The 23,119-nt window shown below is 39.1% G+C and overlaps 1 protein-coding gene across 1 annotated transcript in view; it reads right to left on the reverse strand.

Annotated features, from left to right (window-relative positions):
• ACER3 (alkaline ceramidase 3) overlaps window positions 1-18,639 on the reverse strand; it is a 183,527-nt gene extending 164,888 nt beyond the window's left edge. The window contains exon 1 of the mRNA XM_024131609.3: window positions 18,450-18,639. Within this exon, the coding sequence (XP_023987377.1) occupies window positions 18,450-18,552 (103 nt within the window). The 5' untranslated portion in view covers window positions 18,553-18,639. The remainder of the gene's footprint in view (window positions 1-18,449) is intronic.
• Between the last annotated feature and the right edge of the window lie 4,480 nt (window positions 18,640-23,119).

The following is a 23,119-nucleotide window of genomic DNA, read 5'->3' on the forward strand; positions in this document are numbered from 1 at the left end:
TGTGTGATGAATTGGGCAATTGGGATTGACATGTATACACTGATGTGTATAAAACTGATGACTAATAAGGACCTGCTGTATAAAAAAATAAATAAAATTAAATTTAAAAATTAAAAAAAACGAAATCAGAGACTGTCAGACTAGACCAGAAAGAAAAAAAGAAAAGAAAGGGAGAGAGAGAGAGAGCCAACTATAAGCAACAACAAGAAAAACACTTTAAATGTAAAGATACAGAGAGGTTAAAGTTAACAGCATAAAAAAGAAGTACTATGCCAATGCAAATTATAAGAAAGATGAATGGCTACATTATCAGGCAAAACAGACTTCAGAACATAGGATATTGCCTGAGAAAAAGGAGGACATTTCATAATGATAAAGGGTGAATACCTCAAGATTACATGATAATCCTGAAGTGTATATGCCTAAGAATGTAGCATAAAAACATATAATAGAAAGGAGATACAGAAAAATATACTACTAAAGTTGTAGTATAGTATTGGTGATTCCAACACACTTCTTAATAATTAACAGAAACAGACAGAAATATCAGTAAATATACAGAAGACCTGAACAACACCAGCAACCAATTTGACCTGACTATTATAGAATACTACATGTATAAACAGCAGAATATATATCCTTTTCAAATCCGTGTGGAACATTCACCAAGTAAAACATGTGAAGAGCCATAACACAAGCCAATAAGTTTAAAAGAATTTAAATTAAAAATATGTTTGAGGGACTTCCGTGGTGGTCCAGTGGTTAAGAATCCACCTTCCAATGCAGGGGACGCGGGTTCAATCCCTCGTCGGGGAACTAAGATCCCACATGCCACAGGGCAATTAAGCCCATGCACTGCAGCTACCGAGCCTGCACACTGCGACTAGAGAAGCCTGTGCACCGCAACGAAGAGCCCACGTGACACAACCAGAGACAGAAGCCCGCGCATCGCAACTAAGACCCAACACAGCCAAAAATTAAATAAATAAATAAATAAATACTTTTTTAAAAAATAAAAATATGTTTTCTGAACATAATGAAATTAAACTAGAAATCACTAACAAAAAGATACCTTGCAAATTCCAAATATTTGGTAATTAGACAACACAGTTCTATATAACCTATAGCTTATTTCTACTTCCCCTGTGATTTCTTCTTTAATCTATGGATCATGTAAAAGAAATCACAGGAAGAATGGAAATAAAGCATATTAAAATGTGTTGACACGCAGCTATAGAGTGCTAAAGTGAAATTTATAACTATAAATGATTCTAATTTTTTAAAATAAGGTCTAAAATTAGTGTTCTAAGCTTCTATCTCATGAAACTAAAAAAATAATAAATTGAATAAAAAATAAGTAAAAGAAAAAAAGAATAAGAAAAAAGTAGAGAAAATTAACATAGCAAGAAGTTGTATCTCTGACATGATTAATAACATTTAATAAACCACTAAGATGAATAATCAACAAAAAAAGAGAGAATACACAAATTACCAATATGAGGAATGAAAGAGCAGAGATCACCTTAGAGTCTACAGACATTAAAAGACCAATAAGAGAACATCAGAAAATTCAGCAATTTACATAAAATAAATTTCTTGAAAAATACAACCTATAAAAAACTGACAAAAGAAACATAATGGAAAACAAAATTATAGACCAGTCTCTCTCATGAACAAAGATACAAAATCCTTAACAAAAATACAGTTGACCCTTGAGCAACACTGGGGTTAGGGAAGCCAACCCTCCAAGCAGTTGAAAATCTGAGCATAACTTTACAGTCTGCACTCTGCACCCACGGGCTCCATATCAGTGGGTTCAACCAACCATGGATCATGTAGTATTGTAGCACATATTCACTGAAAAAAAATCCCTGTATAAGTAGACTTGCACAATTCAAACCCATGTTGTTCAAGGGGCAACTGTATTGGCAAATCAAACCCAGATATAGATTTATAGATATAGATATGGATATGGACATGGACATAGACAGAGATAGAAATGGAGAGATAGAAATGCTAATACATCATGTCCAAATGGGCCAGGAAAGCAAAGTTGGTCCAACATTAAAAAATCAATTGAATTCATCATATTAACAGAAAGGACAAAATCACTTCAATAGATATAGAATAATATTTGACAAAATTCAATACCCACTCATGATAAAACTCAAGCAAGTCAGGAAAAGAAAAGAATTTCCTCAACCAAGAAGTCCTACAAAAAATCTACAGCTTACCTAATAATAAAAAAACCCATCATATCTAATAATAAAATATTTAATGCTTTCCTCCTTAAATTAAAAAATAAAAATAAAAAAGGCAAAGCTGTTTGCTCATATCACTTCTACTCAACAATGTACTGGAAGGTCCTAGCCAGTACAATAAGGGAAGAAAAATAATGCATAAAGATTACTGAAATGGATGAAGCGAAACTTTCTATTCATAGATTACATGATTATTTACTTAGTGACAAAAAAATTAATAAGTTTAGAAAGGTAGAAGATATAAGGATGATGACAAAAATCAATTTAAATATCTATGCTAGCAATAGAGAAACAATGAGAAAAATGAAATTTTAAAAATATAATGTATAAGAACATCAAAAAATATAAAGTACTTAGAAATAAATTTAACAAGATGTTTAAGACCTCTACAATGAAAACTACTGAGAGAAATTAAAGGAGACCTACATAAATGGAGAAATACAACATGGTGAATTGTAAGACTCATATTTTTAAGATGTCTGTTTTCCCCAAGATGATTTATAGATATGATACAATCCCAGTAGGCTTTTAAAATAAAAATTGATGTATTATCTATTTTATATAACAGATTACCTCAAAACTTAGCAGCTTAAAACATCAGACATTTATTATCTCACATAATTTCTGAGAGTCAAAAATATGCAAGCAGTTCAGACTCAGGATCTCTCATGGGGATGCAGTCAAAATGTTGGCCAGCTCCAAAGTCATCTGAAGGCCTAAATGGAGCTGGAAGGTCAACTTTCGAGATGGCTAATTCACCTGTCTGTTGGCTGGAGGCCTCAGTTCCTCATCACATAGACCTTTTATGACATGAGGGCTGTCTTCCCCCAGAGTGAGTGACCCAAGAAAGAGGCCAAGAGGGAAGCAGTCATGCCTTTTATAACCTAGTATCCAAAGTTTCATCACATTACTTCTCATTTATTTTATTAGAAGCAAGGTACTAAATTTGGACCACACTCAAGGGGAAGGTAATTAAGTTCTACAGAGAAATAGCAAAGTGCACAACTTTTATTTATTATTATTATTTTTTTCCAGTACGCGGGCCTCTCACTGCTGTGGCCTCTCCTGTTGCGGAGCACAGGCTCCGGACGCACAGGCTCAGTGGCCATGGCTCACAGGCCTAGCCGCTCCGCGGCATGTGGGATCTTCCCGGACTGGGGCATGAACCCGTGTCCCCTGCATCAGCAGGTGGACTCTCAACCACTGCGCCACTAGGGAAGCCCAGTGCACAACTTTTAAAACCACCATAATAGACAAGCTGATTCAAAAATTTATATGAAAATGCATAAGACCTAAATATCCAAAACAATATTTTAAAAGAACCAAGTTGGAAGATTTATAGTAGTTGACTTCAAGGTCTACTATAAAGCTATATATATCAAGACTCTGTGGTAATGGCATAAGGATATGCAAATAGATCAACAGAGCAGAGAGCCCAGAAACAGACCTACATGTACAGCTCACTGATTTTTGACAAAGAAGCAAAAGCAATCCAATGGGGGGGAGTGTGTTTTTTCAGCAAATAATGCTGTAACAACTGGACATGCATATGAGAAAAAAATAAACTTCAATCCCTACCTCACACCATATATACAATGAATTTGAGATGGATATAGACCTAAATATCAAGCTATAACTATAAAACTTCTATAAGAGAATATGGGACAATACCTTTATAATCTGAGGGTCGACAAAAGTTTTTAAATGGGATAAGAAAAGCAATAACTATAAAAAAAAGATAAATTAGACTCCATAAAAATTTTAAACTTCTTCTCATTAAAAGATACTTTTTAGAAAATGAATAGACAAAACATAGACAGGGAGAAAACAGTCACAAAACATCCATCTGATAAAAGGACTTATGTCCGGAATATATAAGGAACCCTTGCAACTCAATAATAAAAAGACAACCCGGGGGCTTCCCTGGTGGCGCACTGGTTGAGAATCTGCCTGCTAATGCAGGGGACACGGTTTCGAGCCCTGGTCTGGGAAGATCCCACATGCCGCGGAGCAACTAGGCCCGTGAGCCACAACTACTGAGCCTGCGCATCTGGAGCCTGTGCTCCGCAACAAGAGAGGCCGCGATAGTGAAGAGGCCCACGCACCGCGATGAAGAGTGGCCCCCGCTTGCCACAACTAGAGAAAGCCCTCGCACAGAAACGAAGACCCAACAGACAAAAACAAAAATAAAAATAAATAAATAAATAAGATTTTTTTTAAAAAAAGACAACCCAGGCTTCCCTGGTGGCACAGTGGTTGAGAATCCGCCTGCCAACGCAGGGGACATGGGTTCAAGCCCTGGTCCGGGAAGATTCCACATGTCACGGAGCAACTTAGCCCGTGTGCCACAACTACTGAGCCTGCACTCTAGAGCCCGTGAGCCACAGCTACTGAGCCCGTGTGCCACAACTACTGAAGCCCACGCACCTAGAGCCTGTGCTCCGCAACAAGAGAAGCCACCGCAATGAGAAGCCCGCACACTGCAACGAAGAGTAGCCCCCGCTTGCCGCAACTAGAGAAAGTCCACGTGCAGCAACGAAGACTCAACGCAGCCAAAAATAAAATTAATTAATTAATTTTAAAAATAAAAAGACAACCCAACTTTTTTTAATGGGCAAAAGATCTGAAAAGACAATATACAAAAAAAGATATATGAATGTCCAAGAAGCACATGAAAATGTGCTCAGCATCTTTAGTTATCAGTAAATGCTAATTAAAATCACAATGAGATGCCACTATATACACTCCAGAATGGATAAAATTAAAAAGCATGGCAACGCTAAATGTCCTTGAGTGTGTGGAGCACCCAAAATTTCCATGATGAGAATGAAAAGTTACATCACTTTGGAAAAAAGTCTTGCAGTCCCTTAAAAAACTAAACATAAACTAACTCTATGACCTGGTAATTCCACTTCTATGAACTTACCCAAGAAAGATGAAAAATATATGTTCACAAAAAGACTTGTATAAGCTGTTCATAGCAGCTTTATTCCTAATAGCCAAAAACTGGAAACAGTCCTAGCATCAATAGGTAAATGGATAAACTAACTATAGTATATTCATATAGTGAAATACTACTCATCAATAAAAAGGAACAAACTACTGATTCAACAGTAGGACAAATCTTATTTCTCATAGACACGAATCTTAAATGGACTAATAAAGATTTGTTTCTAATTTTAACTTCTAATATAGTAAATACCAATAGACTTAACTCACAAAGTTCTCCAGGGTTCTCAATAATTTTAAATGTGTAAAGGGGTCATAAGACCAAAAAGTCTGAGAACCTCTGATCTAATAAAAGTTGAATATAGGCATGCCCTACAATCTAATAATTATACTCCTAAATATATACAGACACTCTTACACTTGTGTGTACCAGAAGATGTACAAGAATGTTCATAGCATTATTTGTAACATCAAACACCTGGAAACAACAAAACATCCAATGACTGAAGAATGGATAAATCAATATATTCATACAGTGAAATTCTAAACAACAGTAAGGAAAAAAAAATGAACTACCTAACCCTATCAACGTAGATAATTCTCAGGAACATGGATGATACTAAGGACCACAATTTGAGTGAAAAAAACGAGCTGCAGAAGAACGTATATATAGTAAAATTCCATTCACATAAAATGTAAAACAAGCAAACCTAAACTGTATTTTCTAGGAATGCATAAGTGGTAAAAGACTAGGAAATGAAACACTAAATTAAGGATAATGGTTATCTCTGAAGAAAAAGAAAGAAGATGGGATGAGGGAAGGGCACATAGGGGGCTAAATGTTTACCCAATGATGGCTGCTCTTAACCAAAGAATAGTCCTCCTTTATCAAGGTCATAATTCTCTTCAATTGTCAACCTTTAAATTGGACATTCCTAGAATAGTGAGAACAAAGAATATCCATTTGATTGGCAAGCCTAATTGAATCAACTCCAGTGATCAACAGATCAACAGAATATCAGACAACAAAGCCAGACTGCCCTCACATCTACTTTAAAAAAGCATGTGTACATGGGGAGGGGGAAGGGTAAGCTGTGACGAAGTGAGAGAGTGGCAGGGACATATATGCACTACCAAATGTAAATTAGATAGCTAGTGGGAAGCGGCCGCATAGCACAGGGAGATCACCTCTGTGCTTTGTGACCATGAGAGGGGTGGGATAGGGAGGGTGGGAGGGAGGGAGACACAAGAGGGAAGAGATATGGGAACATATGTATATGTATAACTGATTCATTTTGTTGTAAAGGAGAAACTAACACACTATTGTAAAACAGTTATACTCCAATAAAGATGTTAAAAAAAAAAAAAAAGCATGTGTGTACATGGGGACAACTTATGGAATGGGAGAAAATATCTGCAAACGATGCACCAGACAAGGACTTAATTTCCAAAATATATAAACAGCTCATACAACTCAATATCAAAAAAACAAACAACCCAATCAAAAAATGGGCAGAAGACCTAAATAGGTATTTCTCCAAAGAAGACATACAGATGGCCAAAAGGCACATGAAAAGATGCTCAACATCACTAATTATTAGAGAAATGCAAATCCAAACTACAATGAGGAATCATCACCTCACACAAATCAGAATGGCCATCATCAAAAAGTCTACAAATAATAAATGTTGGAGAGGGTGTGGAGGAAAAGGAACCCTCCTACACTGTTGGTGGGAATGTAAAATAAATTGGTGCAGCCACTGCGGAGAACAGTACGGAGGTTTCTTAAAAACCTATAAGGGGCTTCCCTGGTGGCGCAGTGGTTGCGCGTCCGCCTGCCGATGCAGGGGAACCGGGTTCGCGCCCCTGTCTGGGAGGATCCCACATGCCGCGGAGCGGCTGGGCCCGTGAGCCATGGCCGCTGGGCCTGCGCATCCGGAGCCTGTGCTCCGCAACGGGAGAGGCCGCAGCGGAGGGAGGCCCGCATACCACAAAAAAAAAAAAAAAAAAAAAAAAAAAAACCTATAAATAGGGTTACCGTATAATCCAGAGTCCCACTCCTGGGCATATATCCAGAAAAGACAAAAACTACCACAATGTTCATAGCAGCACTATTTACAACAGCCAAGACATGGAAGTAACCTAAATGTCTAGGTATTTATCTATGAGAAGTGAAAATACATATCCACAAGAAGACCTGTACAAGAATGTATATCACAGCTTTATGGTTACAAAAACCTGAAAACAGCCAGGTGTCCATCAACAGGAAAATAGATAAACTATGTTATATTTATACAATGGAATACTAATTGGCAATAAAAAGGAACTACCAACACATACAACAACATGAATATCAAAAATACTATGCAAGTGAAAGAAGCCTGACACCAAACAGTAAATATTATATAATTCTACTCACATGCAGTCCTAAAATGAACAAATCTAATGTATTGTGAAAAAAAAAATCAGAACAGATAGTTGCCCTGGAGAGAAGGGGGAAGGTGAAGGTGAGAATTACAGGGAAGGGACATGAGGAACTTTCATGTTTGACGGTAAAGTTCTGTATCTTGATAGGGGTTTTGGCTATGCATATAAATGCACTTCTTAAAATTCAGCAAATACAGACGATTTGTGCATTTACATTGAATACAAATTTTACATCCAAAGAAAAAAACAGAGAATTGAACTTTAGTTAATGATATGTATGTCGAAGTATTTAGAGGGAAAGTATACAGATGTTTGCAATTTACTTTAAAATGTATCAAAAAATAAAATGAATTGATAGAGGAATAAATAAATATATGATAAAATAAGTACTGTATACTAAAATGTTATTGGTAGGATTTACGCAATAGGTGAATGGATAATCACTGCAAAATTCTTCTAACTTTGCTGTACATGTGAAAATATTCATTAAAAAAGGGGGCTTTTCATGCCATATTTACTATTTGGCCTTTATCCTTCAGTCAATAGAAAGTCTTCAAATGCAAACAGAAGAAGCACCTAATTCTGTAATGAGTAATCAGTCAAGGTTTAAAGAGGTATCCACTGACTGGGAATGCAGCTACAAATGACAAGGGAACAGCAGATGCAAAAGCAATTGGGTTAAGGTTGTGCAGCACACTAGATACTCCAACTGACCTTTCCACTGAAAACATCTAAAAATTCTGGTATATTCACAAAATATTCAAATAAATGAAACAAAGAAGGAAGAAAGGGAAGAGGGGTGAAGGGAGGGGAGGTCCACCAAGGTGAGGGGTCAGATATGAGACCTCCCAAAATAAAGGTTTAACTTCCCTACCCCAATCCCTAAACTCAGTGTTTGCTCTTAAGGCCTTTCAACTGTTTAAATGAGGCCCACTCACATTATTGAGAGTAATCTTCACTTAAAGTCAACTGACTGTAGGTGTTAACCACATTTACAAGATTCCTTCAGAGCAATACCTAGATCAATATTTGATTAAGTAACTGGATACTATAGCCAAGCCAAGTTCACACATAAAACTAACCATCACAGATAAGAAGGCCACAACTATAACAAAGCAGTATTTATTTTTTAAACTTATTTTGACTAGATTCCAATTCGACTTTTATTGAGCACCTAGTATTTGCCAGGCACTTCCCTGTGCATTTTCACATGTATCATGCCATTTAATTCTCACAACCTTACCAAATATTCATTGTTCTCAGTTTATAGAAAATAAACTGGTACAAAGAATGATTAAGTGATTTGCCCAAAGTCACAATGTTCAATGGAGCAAAGTTCAGAGAGGATTCTGATTGTGACTTCAAGTCATTATGTCTGGTACTTTCCCCACAGGAAAGCATGTAGGGTTTCACGTCACCATAAACTGCTTTTGCTGTCTCTTTTGGGCTCAATCATTTTTCTGGATTCTAAAATGTTTCTTCATGCCCTTACTTTTTTTTTTTTTTTTTTTTTTTGGCTGCGTTGGGTCTTCGTTGCTGCGCGCAGGCTTTCTCCAGTTGTGGCGAGCGGGGGCTACTCTTTGCTGTGGCGCGCGGGCTTCTCATTGCGGTGGCTTCTCTTGTTGCCAAGCACCGGCTCTAGGCGCGCAGGCTTCAGTAGTTGTGGCTCCCCAGCTCCAGAACGCAGGCTCGGTAGTTGTGGCGCACGGGCCTAGTTGCTCTGCGGCATGTGGGATCCTCCCGGACCAGGGCTCAAACCCTTGTCACCTGCATTGGCAGGCAGACTCCCAACCACTGTGCCACCAGGGAGGCTGCCCTTACTTATTTATTGTAAAACACTCTTTGTTGCACTACCGAAAACTCTCCAGGTGAGTGTTTTTTTCTGCCCACTATGAAACAGTTGGCAAAGGAACAAGGGTAGAACCCCAAAATCAAACAAACAACTTAAAATTTCAACCTGAAATAATAGTGTACTGGACAAAACTTTAAATGTTTACTATTCTCTGTATTCCAGTTAGTAAAGTTGCCCAAATTACAATCTGAGGTATTTGTTCTCCTTATTTAACCATACATCAATTACTGTTCCATTAAAATAAGTAAATGGGGACTTCTCTGGTGGTCCAGTGGTTAAGACTCTGCGCTTCCACTGTAAGGGCCACGGGTTCGATCCCTGGTTAGGGAACTAAGATCCCATATGCTGCACAGCACAGCCAAAAAAAATAAAGGAAATAAATCATTTCTTCCAACATGTGCTACAAAATGACAATTTTTCCTAGTTAAAATCTTGGATGACCTAGGTAAATGCTAAATCAAGATTAGACTTCAAACTGTACTTAGCCTTCAAGTACAGTAGTTTCTCCTAATCTGCGGTTTCACTCTCCAAGCTTTCAAATACCCATAGTCAACTGCAGTCTGAAAACATTAAATGGAAAATTCCAGAAATAAACAATTCATAAGGTTTTAACTGTGCACCGTTCTGAGTAGCATAATGAATCTTGCACCGTCCTGCTCTGTCCGCCTAGGATCCTCAACCATCAACATCATCTGCTCCTGACATCCAACCATCCACATCATTATGGTTCAATGATCCAGGATCACCCAAAGCAAATGAATCTCCTTCTCTGCATAATCAGAAGTTAATAGTAGCCTAACACTAGGTCACAATACCTTCTCATCATGTAGGCATTTTATCATCTCAGATTATCACAACAATAAGGGTAAGTACAGTACAATAAGATATTTTGAGAGAGACCACATTCACATAACTTTTATTACAGTATATTGTTATAACTGTTCTATTTTATTATTAGCTGTTATTAATCTCTTATTGCACTTAATTTATAAATTAAATTTTACCATAGGTATGTATGTATAGGAAAAAACACAGTACATACGGTTGACCCTTGAACAAAACAGGCTAGAACTGTGCAGATCCACTTACAACTAATTACTAACTATAGACCAAAGTCTAAAAGATAGTTTGGTTTGAGCTTCACTTGGGTATTGGGAACAAATGAAAAGAAAACTGTTTCTAAAATGAAAATGTAATATGTTCAATTTTAAATTCAATTTAGCTCATTACCCAGAACAATCATTTTCAAACTTCGGTTCACATGCAGTATTTTTGGTCTGTTACTGCTGGGGGCAGGGTGGAGGAGGGGGGTGGTGATCAACACCTAACTTGATTTTCAAGTTAGAAACTTAGGTTCCAGTACCAGCCCTGTGATCCTGAACAAGTCACTTATCCTTTTGAACCTGGTTCCTTACATACAAACAGTGATAACACTTACACCCCATAGGAAAAAAAGAATTAACAGTGTTTTTTGAACTATAAAATCTTGCTTCTCCAAGTATAATCTCCAGACCAACAGCACTGGAGTCATCTGATACCTTATAAGAAATGCAGAATCTAAGGCCACATTCCAGACCTACTGTACTGGAATATGAATGTTAACAAGACCTCCAGGTAATTCACGTGCACATTAAAATCCGAGCAGAACTACTATAAAGCACTCTACAGATGTTAGGTAAAGTTAATTAGGAGCTCTTGTTGTTGTGAGGAAGTCCTATGAGCTGGTAACCCATTAACAATATGACATCAACAATATTTGACATCATCCTCCTCAGCTCTACTATTTCCCATACTGAGAAACTACTGAATATGGATTCTGGTCTAGGTTTCACAACTAATTGGCAATATAATCTTGAGCAAATCATGTCAACTCTCAAGGTCCTTCTCCTTACATGTAAAATGAGAATGTTAGACCACTAGTTACCAACCTGAGGTCCCTGGACGCACTGGGGTCTGAAAAAATAGTAACGGAGGGAGGCAAGATAGTATGATAGTTAAGCGCATAGCTTTAGAATCAAATGGCCCTTGGGTCACTTAGGCTCTGCCACTTAATAGTGTTGACCTAGGGCAAGTTACTTCACCGTCTTAAACTTTAAAAGAGTTGTTATAAGAATTATAATAAGGGTTTGTATAAGATAATATACACATACAGCTTTGCACATAGTGTCCCATAATGTTAGCTTTTATTATTTCTATTGGCTATTTTCAGTATCTCAAAAATCATATTTATCTGAAATAAGGCTGCAATAAAATTATTATGCTTTTTTGCTTTGGACTAGAATTATATCACTATATTAAGGTAATACATTACCTTATCTCATATATCTCATATGGATCAATACAGTGTAGTAACAGTGACTAGATCTCCTCTAATTGACAGTCACATGTGCCTCTGATTATTTGAAATGGGGATAAAGTACATTAATAATTATAATTTATGCAGAAATAATAAGTTACAATTTATATAAAAATAATAATAAATTCATGGAGCCCATGACAGAAAATAATAAAATGCTTCTTTCTAATGAAAAAGTTAAAATAGACACTATGTCACCATATGATCCAGAAATTCCACTTTTGGGTTGAAGAGATATTTGTACATCCACGTCACAGCCTCACTATTCACTACAACCAAGAGGTGGAAGCAACCCATGTGTCCATCAATGGATGAATGGATAAGCAAAATGTAGTGTATACATATAATGAAATATTATTCAGCCTTTGGAAAGAAGGACATTCTAACACATGCTACAAAATGCTACATAAGGACATTAAGCTAAGTGAAATAAGCCAGTCACCAAAAAAAAAAACAAAAAAACAAAAAAAACCCACTGTTGATTCCACTTATATAAATTCATAGAGACAAAAAGCAGAAGATTGGTTGCCAGGGTCTGCGGGGGAGGAGGGAATACGGAGTTGTTAAATGGAAATGGAGTTTCAGTTTTACAAGATGAAAGAGTTCTGGAGATTGGTTGCACAACAGTGTCAGTGTACTTAACACTACAGAGCTGTACACTGAAAAATGGTTAAGACGGTAAATTTTATGTTATATGTGTTTTTCCACAATGATTAATAAATAAATAAATACACAAACAAACAACCAGCTACCTAGCTGGTATGGCAGTTCTTCCAGCACTAACACTGTAAAGCCTTTATGCTTTAAGTTTTTAATAAGCACCCCTTCCTTACATTCCAAAGTACCATATACATATGTCCATCACAGCACCCGGAACAATTTACTGGCAGTCTCTGACTGTATAAATTAAATCTAAACCCTTTGGTACATGAAATTTGACCCTTCATTTGGCCTTCATTCTTCAGAGGACTTATGGTGTTTCTGAGCTATGAGTCAGAGGCAGTGATGCTTGCTCATCAATAACCCTCAGGAAAAAGACTATCTTCCTTAAGGTGACAGGATGTCACTCCACCAGCCCACAGAACCCCATGGCCAAAAGAAGCCTGAAGCACGCTCACTTCCTTGAGGCTACTATTCAGAGAAGATAGTGGGAAGGGGCTTGAAAAAACGAAAGGAAAAGGGTGCAAGGAGGTACAAGCAGCTAGATGCCTTGAGTGGCATATGTGTACGGCAGGGGCAGCTGATTAAAGCCTCTCTAGTCTTGTGCTGCACTGGCAATGAAGGACAGACTCCTTTATCCCATCCAAGCAAATCCCATCATAAAGGTGTAAAGACTGAGGGTTGCCCTGCTTCCCTTCTGCCCAATTCCTATGAATAGGATGAGAGGGGCAGCAAACCTGTGAGAAGAGACAACACCTACCTAGCTTGAATCATCCTAGCCCAAGGACAAAAGGGAGATAGCTAGATGGTCCTACCAGAAGTTACCATCCATTCTCCCCATCCATGAAAGTCTTACTAGCCAGGTTACCCCCTCAGACTGAAGTAGCTCCTATGAAACCCATAATTAGGATTTAAAAATATTTTTTAGCTTTCTGATAAATAAACCCTCCTTTATAATATATCAAATTTTAAACATTCTTCTTTCAAATACATTTTTAGGAATGCATTTCCCTTGAAAGTAGGAAATGCCTATTTGAACTTATCTGTTCATACCTCTACTGGCTTATTAGCTACCTTGAACAGAGAGACAGTCTTTGTATAGTTTTGTATTTTAAGTCAATGACAAAATAAGTTTTCAATAAATATTTTCTGAATAAATTAAACATTCTGAAAAAAAATTTAACCAGGTAATTCTCCCTTGAGGCCATAATTAAAACACAGAATTCCCTTCTGCTTCCCTTTAGGAAATACTTCTTCCATAAAAACGACAGCACCTGAAATTCCACTTCCTGTGACAGTGTTTCTTGGTAGAAAGAGTTGCCAGACCTATATTTGAATACCATTTCTGCCACTTAATAGCTGTATGACACTGAGCAAGTGACTTAACTTCTCTAAGACTCAGTTCCCTCACCTATAAAATGGGGATAACACCACCTACTTACTAGGAATGTTACTAGGATTAGAAATACACAAGCAGTCTTCACTTTGCAGAGTTCTAATATGCACAAATTTCAGTTACCACAGTTTCGTTAAACAATATCGATTCCCCAACAACACAATTCAAATTTCAGTTACCATAGTATATTAACTGTGAATAACTGAATACAGTACAAACTTCACTACTAGATCTTCAACCCACAAATGACTATGTAAATAATAGAAGCACATCACGATCGGTGACTAACCAAGTCACTTCTTTTAAAGTTTGTTGGTGGATTTGACAAAATAAATTGCAAAGGAACAACAATTAGGCCGTTGGTGGACTCCTCATCAGTAAGAGTAAAAGCCAGGATACAATGGAATAATATCTTCAAAGTGCTGACAGAAAAATATCTCTCTGCCTAAATTTCTAACTATAGATAAAAGACCAGGGCAAAGTCTGTTGGTGTTTAGTCACTGTACATCCGTTATTCAGTTCATGTACAGACGGCAAAGTATGTAGCTGAGTTGCCTCCTTGTCTCCTGGTGATGAATGTATGTGACATGTTACAAAAATGGATAATTGAAAGGTGGAACAGGCCAACAATGATGAAAGTGCAGCAAAGAAACAAGAAGTAATAGTGTTAAGGGGGTGGGAGAGGGATGGATTGGAAGTTTGGGATTAGTAGATGCAAACTATTACATAGAGAATGGATAAACAACAAGGTCCTACTGTACAGCACAGGGAACTATATTCAATACCCTGTGATAAACCATGAAGGAAAAGAATATGAAAAAGAATGTATATATGTATAACCAAATCACTTTGCTTTACAGTAGAAATTAATACAACATTGTAAGTCAACTATACTTCAATAAAATAAAATTTTTTTAAAAAGTAATAGTGTTGGAAATAAAATCCCAATCAAACATAAACGGAGTTATAGAAGAAATAACTGACCATGACAATGTTGACCCTGTTGCCATTCGAGAGACTAGATATGCAGCCAGAGGAACTTAGTGAAGGCAAACTTATCGATACAAATGAAGAAAGTGGTTGTGAGAAAAGGATGAAGATGGAACAGAAGTGACACCAGCAAAAACTCTGCATTAAAGGAACTCTCAGAAATATTTCACAATATTGAAAGTGCAAAGAATGAAATGTTGGAACCTGATCCAAAGTTAGAAAGGAGCATGACAATCCACCAAGGCATAGAAAAAAATACTCATTCCATATCATAAGTTACATGACAAGAAGGCAAGTACTACTCAAATTACTCTAGATAAGTTCTTCTACAAAGAAATAACACATTTTAATTCTCAATGTTTTTATTGTTTTAAATTACAGTGTACTAAATAAATATTAGTTTTAAAATTTTTTTCATTTCTCCATATATTTATGACTAACAATAAGAGGATTTACAATGTTTGACAAAAATGTGTAAAGTCATGGAGTACTCATAACTTTTCTCATTGATTATGAAGATTACTTTGCCAGGTTTTAACCTGCATGGTCATTTGTATTGTCCCATACTACCATGCAAAGTACCTGTAACTTCTGGCACATCAAGGCACTTAGTATTTCACAACTGAAGAGAAACTGGCTACCTTTTTCCCTGATTCTTACAATCCACCCAAACAAAAAAGGAATATGAGCTCATCTTGGATGACGTTAAGAAGACAGCGTTTCAGGTTTTTCAGTGACTGAGAACTGTTGCCATCTTTACATGCAATTCCCCAAACTTGTCCTTAGATTACCCAAAACACACACACCCCAATGCTGAAAGATAGGCTTCCTGAATAGTTATTCAATTTGTCATCTGTGATAGTATACTACTTCATGCTTGTCCTCATGCCCTGCAGGCAGCGGCAAAACAATGAATGTGTGATAGAAGTAACATGGTATAGTAGCTTTACAGTCAGACCTCAACTTGAATACTACCTCTACCCTACTTTTTGCAACCTTAGATAAATTACTTGTTAGAGTTTCAATTTCCTAATCTGTGAAATAAGGATAATAATGCCTTCTTTTTGGAATTATGGTAAATATCAAAAAAGATAAGATATATGAAGTGCTTAGCAAAGTGTGGTACATAGTAAGCACTTAGATATAGCTATTATCACCATTATTATTATCCTGAATATTTCTATCATTATTGTAAATATTATAATGATGATAAAGTTGCATTTGTTTTAAACACATTATTAATCAGCCTATTTTTCAAAGATCAAGTCTCTTACTCAAAGATATGATAGACACACACCACTTGCTGGGTGAGAAGGTTGACCTCAACCTCCTCCAGATCATTTTCTCCCAAGGTACAAGTGCAAACACTCACTCAACCTGTTCTTGCAACCCCTGATTCCTATGTCAAAACCCTCCCTGCCGGCTGCTCAGAGTTTCCTCTTCTGAGGTCATTAAAAACTAAAGGCATTTCCCAATTCTCAGAGCTATCTGTCAGAACAGAAGTATCTTGCTGTCTCATAACTCACATGACTTAACTGTCAGTTTTCTCTTTTGATTCTAATCCTTCATTCTAAACTAAGAGTCATTATTACCTATATCAACCCATAAAGCTGCGAAGGACCTAAAGGCCAACTAAAACCAACCCGTTTTCTCTACCAAACAATTAATTCCCCCTAAAATATCCATGTGAGTTAGTTGAGCAAGGTCTGTTTGAACACTTCCAGTGACAGAAAGCCCTCTACCTCTCAAATCAACCCATTCAATGATTATAACTTTAAAATTTTCCTTACGTTGAAGCAAAATCTCTCCCCTTACAGGCAGTTTCCACCCATAGCCTCTAATTCCATATTCTAGAGAAATACAGAAAGCTTAACTGCTCTATATCACAGCCCATTCAACATTTTAAGAACCCTGAGTTTCACTTTCCCACATTACAAATTTCTAGTTCAGAAAGCACAATTTTAAGTCCCTTCTCTCATGGACCTCCTCTGGACCATGTATGGGCTTGCCAACGTGATCTAACAGCAAATTGGTAAAGCACTTCCTTTGCCAACATTTGAGCTGCCGAGTAATTATACTACCTACGAATGACCCCTTTGCCCATATTCATCCATTATTATATAAAAATTATTAATTTAAGCTAGTGGTTCAGGAAAAGTAACTCAGCCTAAATCACAGTTTAAAGGGAATAGTACTAAAAGTCTTAAAAACTACCAAGAGTTCTCTTTTTTTTTTTTTTAATCCTAGCCAATTACTGGGAATGCAATAAAGTAGGATCAGCTGGCATGAAAGTCTTGCCTCTTTCCTACAAAGCCAAACACATGTCTGGGACAAAGACCCAACAATGGGAAGGTTAGTTAAAAAAGAGTTTTGCTTCATGTCCTGAGAAAGTTGAGCCAATTAAAAGAAGGCAGTAATAGTGAGCCAAAAAATATTCTCTGTACCTTGCCAGAAGCAGGTACCTGAAGAAGGATCAAATGCTGTGCTCTCAAAACTAGACCACAGTAAACTACAGAAAAAGAAGTGGCAGATTTTTCCTGTTCCTAAGGAACAATCATCTGGGGAAATATACACACACACACACACACCACACACATACACACACACACACACACACACACCCACACACACACACACCACACACACACACACCACCCCAAGGGGCCAGTCAGGGGCAGCAGCTGGAGGAGGATTCTTCCCCAAGTCCTCAGAAGGTGTAATCAGTGGAAGTAGCGTCCTCAGAAGAACCTTAACCTTCGTCAGGTAGTCGGAGAGGAGGCAGAGTGGAGTAGGGACTTGATCCCTTGTGCTCTTAGGAACCTGGCACAAGCCGGAAGGTACAGACTAGATGCTGCTATCTACTCCTGGTGCAAGGAGATAGATGAATGATCGTACTCAGAAAGGAGGTGATCGCTGGTACCCGAAGATATCCTGGGTGAGACTGGGCTGGGGGCTAAAGGTTGGGGGTCGGTATCTGAGACCTGGAAAACCGTTCCCTGGAGGTGACCGAAGGAGGACTCACAGGAACAGAGAACAAGGAAGGGAAAGACCGCGTTTTCACGTATTTGGGGGAAGACTGAGCTAGGACCTGTTCCCTTCTTCTGTGCCCTTGCGATGAAGGTGGTGGCAGCAACACTAGGAGCAGGTGTCCCGGGCCCTCATTCAAATGAGCAGAGTCCCCCACTGTCCCAAGCTCCACTCGGGCTGCCCCCACTTGCCCCTCAGGCAGCGAAATCCCCATTCCCAACCCTGCCCCTCAGGCTTCCCCTAAGGTCCAGCAGGGGCTCTCCACATCTCTTCCGCCCCCCCAACCTCGAGGCCCCCCTCAACCCGTCCAGACCGGCCTTTCTCACCCGCCACACTGGATTCCCCTAGCTGCTGCCTTCCTCCGCAGCATTCCTGTTCCTGTCCCCTGGCCCGGTCTCCCCACGCCACCTCCCCCGGCCAGGCCCCGTGCCTCCCCCGGCGGCCAGGTCCGCCCTCTCCCTTCCTCACGCGGCGTCTCCCCCCTTCAGACCGGCGCCCTCCCTCCCGCCTCAGGCCGGCACCCGCACTCACAGAACTCGGCGATGTACCAGGTCACCGCGTAGTTCTCCTCGCACCAGTCCAGCGTGGAGGTCGTGGGGCCCCAGTAGCCCTCGCGGTCTCCAGCCGGAGCCATAGCGTGCGCCGCCGCCCAGGCGCTCCGCTCGTTGCGCTCGGTTCCGCGGGTTCCCAGGCCGGCTCTGGCCCTGCTGGCGCGCTAGCCTTGCGCTCCACCCGCTCTCCCTCCCCGAGGGGCGGGGCCCGGTGTCGTCAGAGACCCGCCCGGCCGGAGACCCCGCCCACCGCGGCCGGCGCAGGGCCCAGCCGGAGGGCGCCGGGACTGCCCTGCCCCCTCCTTCCCAGGAAAGGGGTGTGAGCTGGGCCACCGGCCCCGCCTCGACACGCCCTTGACTGTGGGTTGGGCGTTCCTGACATCCCCGAGGCTGTTTTCTATCTGGATGCTTGAGCTTCTGTGTGTGTGCAGGGGGGGAGGGGGGGGCGGGGGGTTGATTTTACTGCGGCGGGGGTGGGATGAAGGCTTCAATCAAGCCCTGGCTTGATGAAACCAGTGCAGAGACGCACTTCAGTGTCTTTCTTCGGCAGCAGGCCTGAAGAGGAGCTCAGAAGCCGAATACTCCCATTCCCGCTGGGGACTCCCAGGAAATAATAATTTTCTGATAAAGGTGTAAGTGTCACCTGGGAACAAAGGGAAAGGGCAACAAACCCCGGACCGAGCAAAAAGAAGGGGGAGGGGGGGACTTAGGGATCCAAAAAAACAGTGCAGCCAGAGCACTAAAGCAGTTTACCTGCTTCCGTTTGGGCTTCCAAGCCCAGAAGTGTCTACCTTATGGCAATCTATAATTGTGTCCTACTCTTCAGGCAACCAACAGCCTCCCCTACCACTAGCCTCAAGACCCTAATACTTCACAGAGCTGCTGGAAGGATCTTTTTAAAACACAAATGCAACCGCCCCCTGCACCTTGTGTTCAGCTACACCAAACTCTTCCCTAGCTCAGAATGTGCAGGGTCCACTCCCATCTTCCTGCCTTTGCTCCTGCAGTTCAGCTGGGACTGCCTGCCTTCCTCTCTCCTCCATTTAGCTAATTTCCACTGGTCCTTTAGAATCCAACTTCCTGAAACCCTCCCTGACTCTCACCCCCAAGAGTTCCCTTGACCTTTGTTCACCTCCTCCAGTGATAGATACATCCTGATCTGAAAGTTTGATTTCCATTCTTTATGGTCCTAACACCCAGGACTCCGCCTGACCAAGCAGTTTGAAATGAAGAGTATAGTTAAGGATGACACACTGCTATTTTGTAAAGAAATCAGTCAATTAAGGTGTAATTGAAGGTAAAAAAAGAGAGATGAGGCACTCACAGCCTCTCTACAAAGTGACCCTACTGGATGACAGAGGCAGAACCTTTACTTGCAGGGTGCAAAACCTAGGAATAGAGGCTGTGTTTTAATAGAAAGAGTAGGATATCGAAATTTTTCTTTTAAACAGCAGACATTGAGCTTCCCTTGACCTTTGTTCACCTCCTCCAGTGATAGATACATCCTGATCTGAAAGTTTGATTTCCATTCTTTATGGTCCTAACACCCAGGACTCCGCCTGACCAAGCAGTTTGAAATGAAGAGTATAGTTAAGGATGACACACTGCTATTTTCTAAAGAAATCAGTCAATTAAGGTGTAATTGAAGGTAAAAAAAGAGAGATGAGGCACTCACAGCCTCTCTACAAAGTGACCCTACTGGATGACAGAGGCAGAACCTTTACTTGCAGGGTGCAAAACCTAGGAATAGAGGCTGTGTTTTAATAGAAAGAGTAGGATATCGAAATTTTTCTTTTAAACAGCAGACATTGAGCTTCTGCTATGTACCCTGCCGTTGGCTGAGTGCTAGGAACACGAGGTAAACAGTAAAGATTCAAGATGGCAGTCTCTGGAGAAATTAATAAAATTGAGGTGTGGGAAAACTTCTATTTCTAGTCATTTTTTATCTTGTCCTCTAAAATTTCTGTCTCATGTGTATTCTTAATATGTATATTAATCATAAGTGTATATAATTTATAAATGAATAAGTATACATATATTTGTATACTCATAATGAATATGCAGAAATACATACTAAAAGTGATTTGCTGATGAGATTGCAATAAAAACTGTAGAGACCACAAGCGTAGACTGTGATAGTACTTGCTAGGAGTAAAGCAAAAATTAGGGTTTTGTGGGAGCCCTTATGTGGAAAGAACCCCTAACTCAGCCAAATGACTCAAAGCAGGGATGAGGCCTTGGCTAAATCAATACCTTGTCACATCAACAGTTACAGGGAGGTGGGACCTACCATGACCAGGACAAAATTTAGAGGAGAAAAATTAATTTTTCTCACCAAGGCAAAAGGTGCACTGCAGTGGTATCACTCAGAAAACACAAATGTATTTCATAGGTCCTTCAGCAATGTCTGTCCTCCTTTCTCTCTTTTCTAAAAAACTCCCCCCTCCCAGTATAAATGCAATGCATGGAAATGTAAGGAGCCCAGAACAGCCAAAACTATCTCGAAAAAGAACAAAATTGGAGGACTTACACTTCCCGATTTCAACACTTAATACAAACCTACACTAATCAAGACAGTGTAGTACTGGCATGAGGATAAACATGTAGATCAATGGAATAGAATTGAGACTCCAGAAATAAAAACTGTAAATTTATGGTCAGTTGATTCTCAACAAAGATGTCAGGGGAACGAACAGTCTTTTCAACAACTGGTACTGTGACAACTGGATATCAATATGCAAAAGAATGAAATTAGATTGCTTCCTGCCATAATAAACAAAATTTAACTCAAAATGGATCACAGACTTACATGTAAGAGCTAAAACTATAAACTCTTAGAAGTTTATATAAAAGTAAATCTATTGTGTAACCTAGGGTTAGACAATAGTTTCTTTTATAAAATACCAAAAACACAGGTGACAAAAGAAAAAATAGATAAACTGGACTTCAACAAAATTTAAAACTTTTGATACAAATGATACCAAAAATAGGAGAAAACATTTGCAAATCATATATATGATAAGAGACATATTCTGAATACATAAAGAACTCCTACAACTCAAAAAAAGAAAAATAACCCCAAAAAATGGGGAAAGCAACTGAATAGACATTTCCCCAAGCAAGATATACAAGTGGCCTATAATCACATGAAAAGATGTTCATGTTTGCCATACTAGAAATGCAAATCAAAACCACAATCAGAGACGTGGATGGACCTAGAGACTGTCATACAGAGTGAAGTAAGTCAGAAAGAGAAGAACAAATATTGTATATTAACGCATATATGTGAAATCTAGAAAAATCGTACAGATGGACCTGTTTGTAAGGCAGAAATAGAGGCACAGATGTAGAGAACAAACGTTTGGACACCAAGCGGGGAAAGTGGGGGGGGGGGCGGGGGAATGAATTGGGAGATTGAGATTGACATATATACACTAATATGTATAAAATAGACAACTAATAAGAACCTGCTGTATAAAAAATAATTAAAATTCAAAAAAAATAACCCACAATCAGATGCTACTTCACACACACTAAGATGGCTATAATCAAAAAGACAAACAATATGGGACTTCCCTCGTGGTCCAGTGGCTAAGGCTCTGCACTCCCAATGCAGGGGCCCCCAGTTTGATCCCTGGTCAGAGAACTAGATCCCACATGCCGCAATTAAGAGTTCACATGCTACAACTAAAGTTCCCACGTGCCGCAACTAAAGACTCCCCACGCCGCAATGAAGATCCTGCGTGCTGCAACTAAGACCAGGTGCAGCCAAATAAATAAATAAATAATAGAAAAACATTAACAATTGTTAACAAAGATATGGAGAAATTAGAACACTCACACATTGCTGGTATGTAAAATGATGCAGCCACTTTGAAAAACAGTTCCTTAAAATGCTAAGTGGAGTTACCATATGACCTAACAATTCTACTTTTAGGTATATATATATATATATATATATATATATATAAAATTCTACTTCAAAAGACTTGAAAACATATGTCCACAAAAAATTGTACAAGGATGTTCATAGCAGCATTACTCTCAATAGCCAAAGAGTGGAAACAAAGCAAATTCCATCAACTGATAAATGAATTAATAAAATGTGGAATATCCATACAATGGAATATTATTTGACAATAAAAAGAAATGAAATACTGATACATGTTACAACGTGGAAGAGCCTAGAAAACTATGCTTCATCAAAGATGTCAAAAACTAAAGGGTACATATTGTATGATTCTGTTTATACAAAACATCCAGAGCAGGCAAATCTATAGAATAGAAAATAAATCAGTTGTTGGCTGAGAGAGGGGATAGGAATGCAGAGTGACTGCCAGTGGGTACACACTGGTTTCTTTGGGGATGAGGAAAGTGTTCTAAAATTAGTTTGTGGCAATGGTTGCACAACTCTGTAAATATGCAACAACCAAAAAAATGAATTGTATACTTTTTCTAAATTAATTAATTTATTTTTATTTTTGGCTGTTTTGGATCTTTTTTGCTGTGCGCGGGCTTTCTCTAGTTGCGGTGACCAAGGGCTACTCTTTGTCACGGTGCGGGGGCTTCTCATTGTGGTTGCTTCTCTTGTTGCGGAGCATGGGCTCTAAGCGTGCAGGCTTCAGTAGTTGTGGCACGTGGGCTCAGTAG

This window comes from Physeter macrocephalus, chromosome 16 (assembly GCF_002837175.3).
Source record: "Physeter macrocephalus isolate SW-GA chromosome 16, ASM283717v5, whole genome shotgun sequence".
Lineage (NCBI taxonomy): Eukaryota > Metazoa > Chordata > Mammalia > Artiodactyla > Physeteridae > Physeter > Physeter macrocephalus.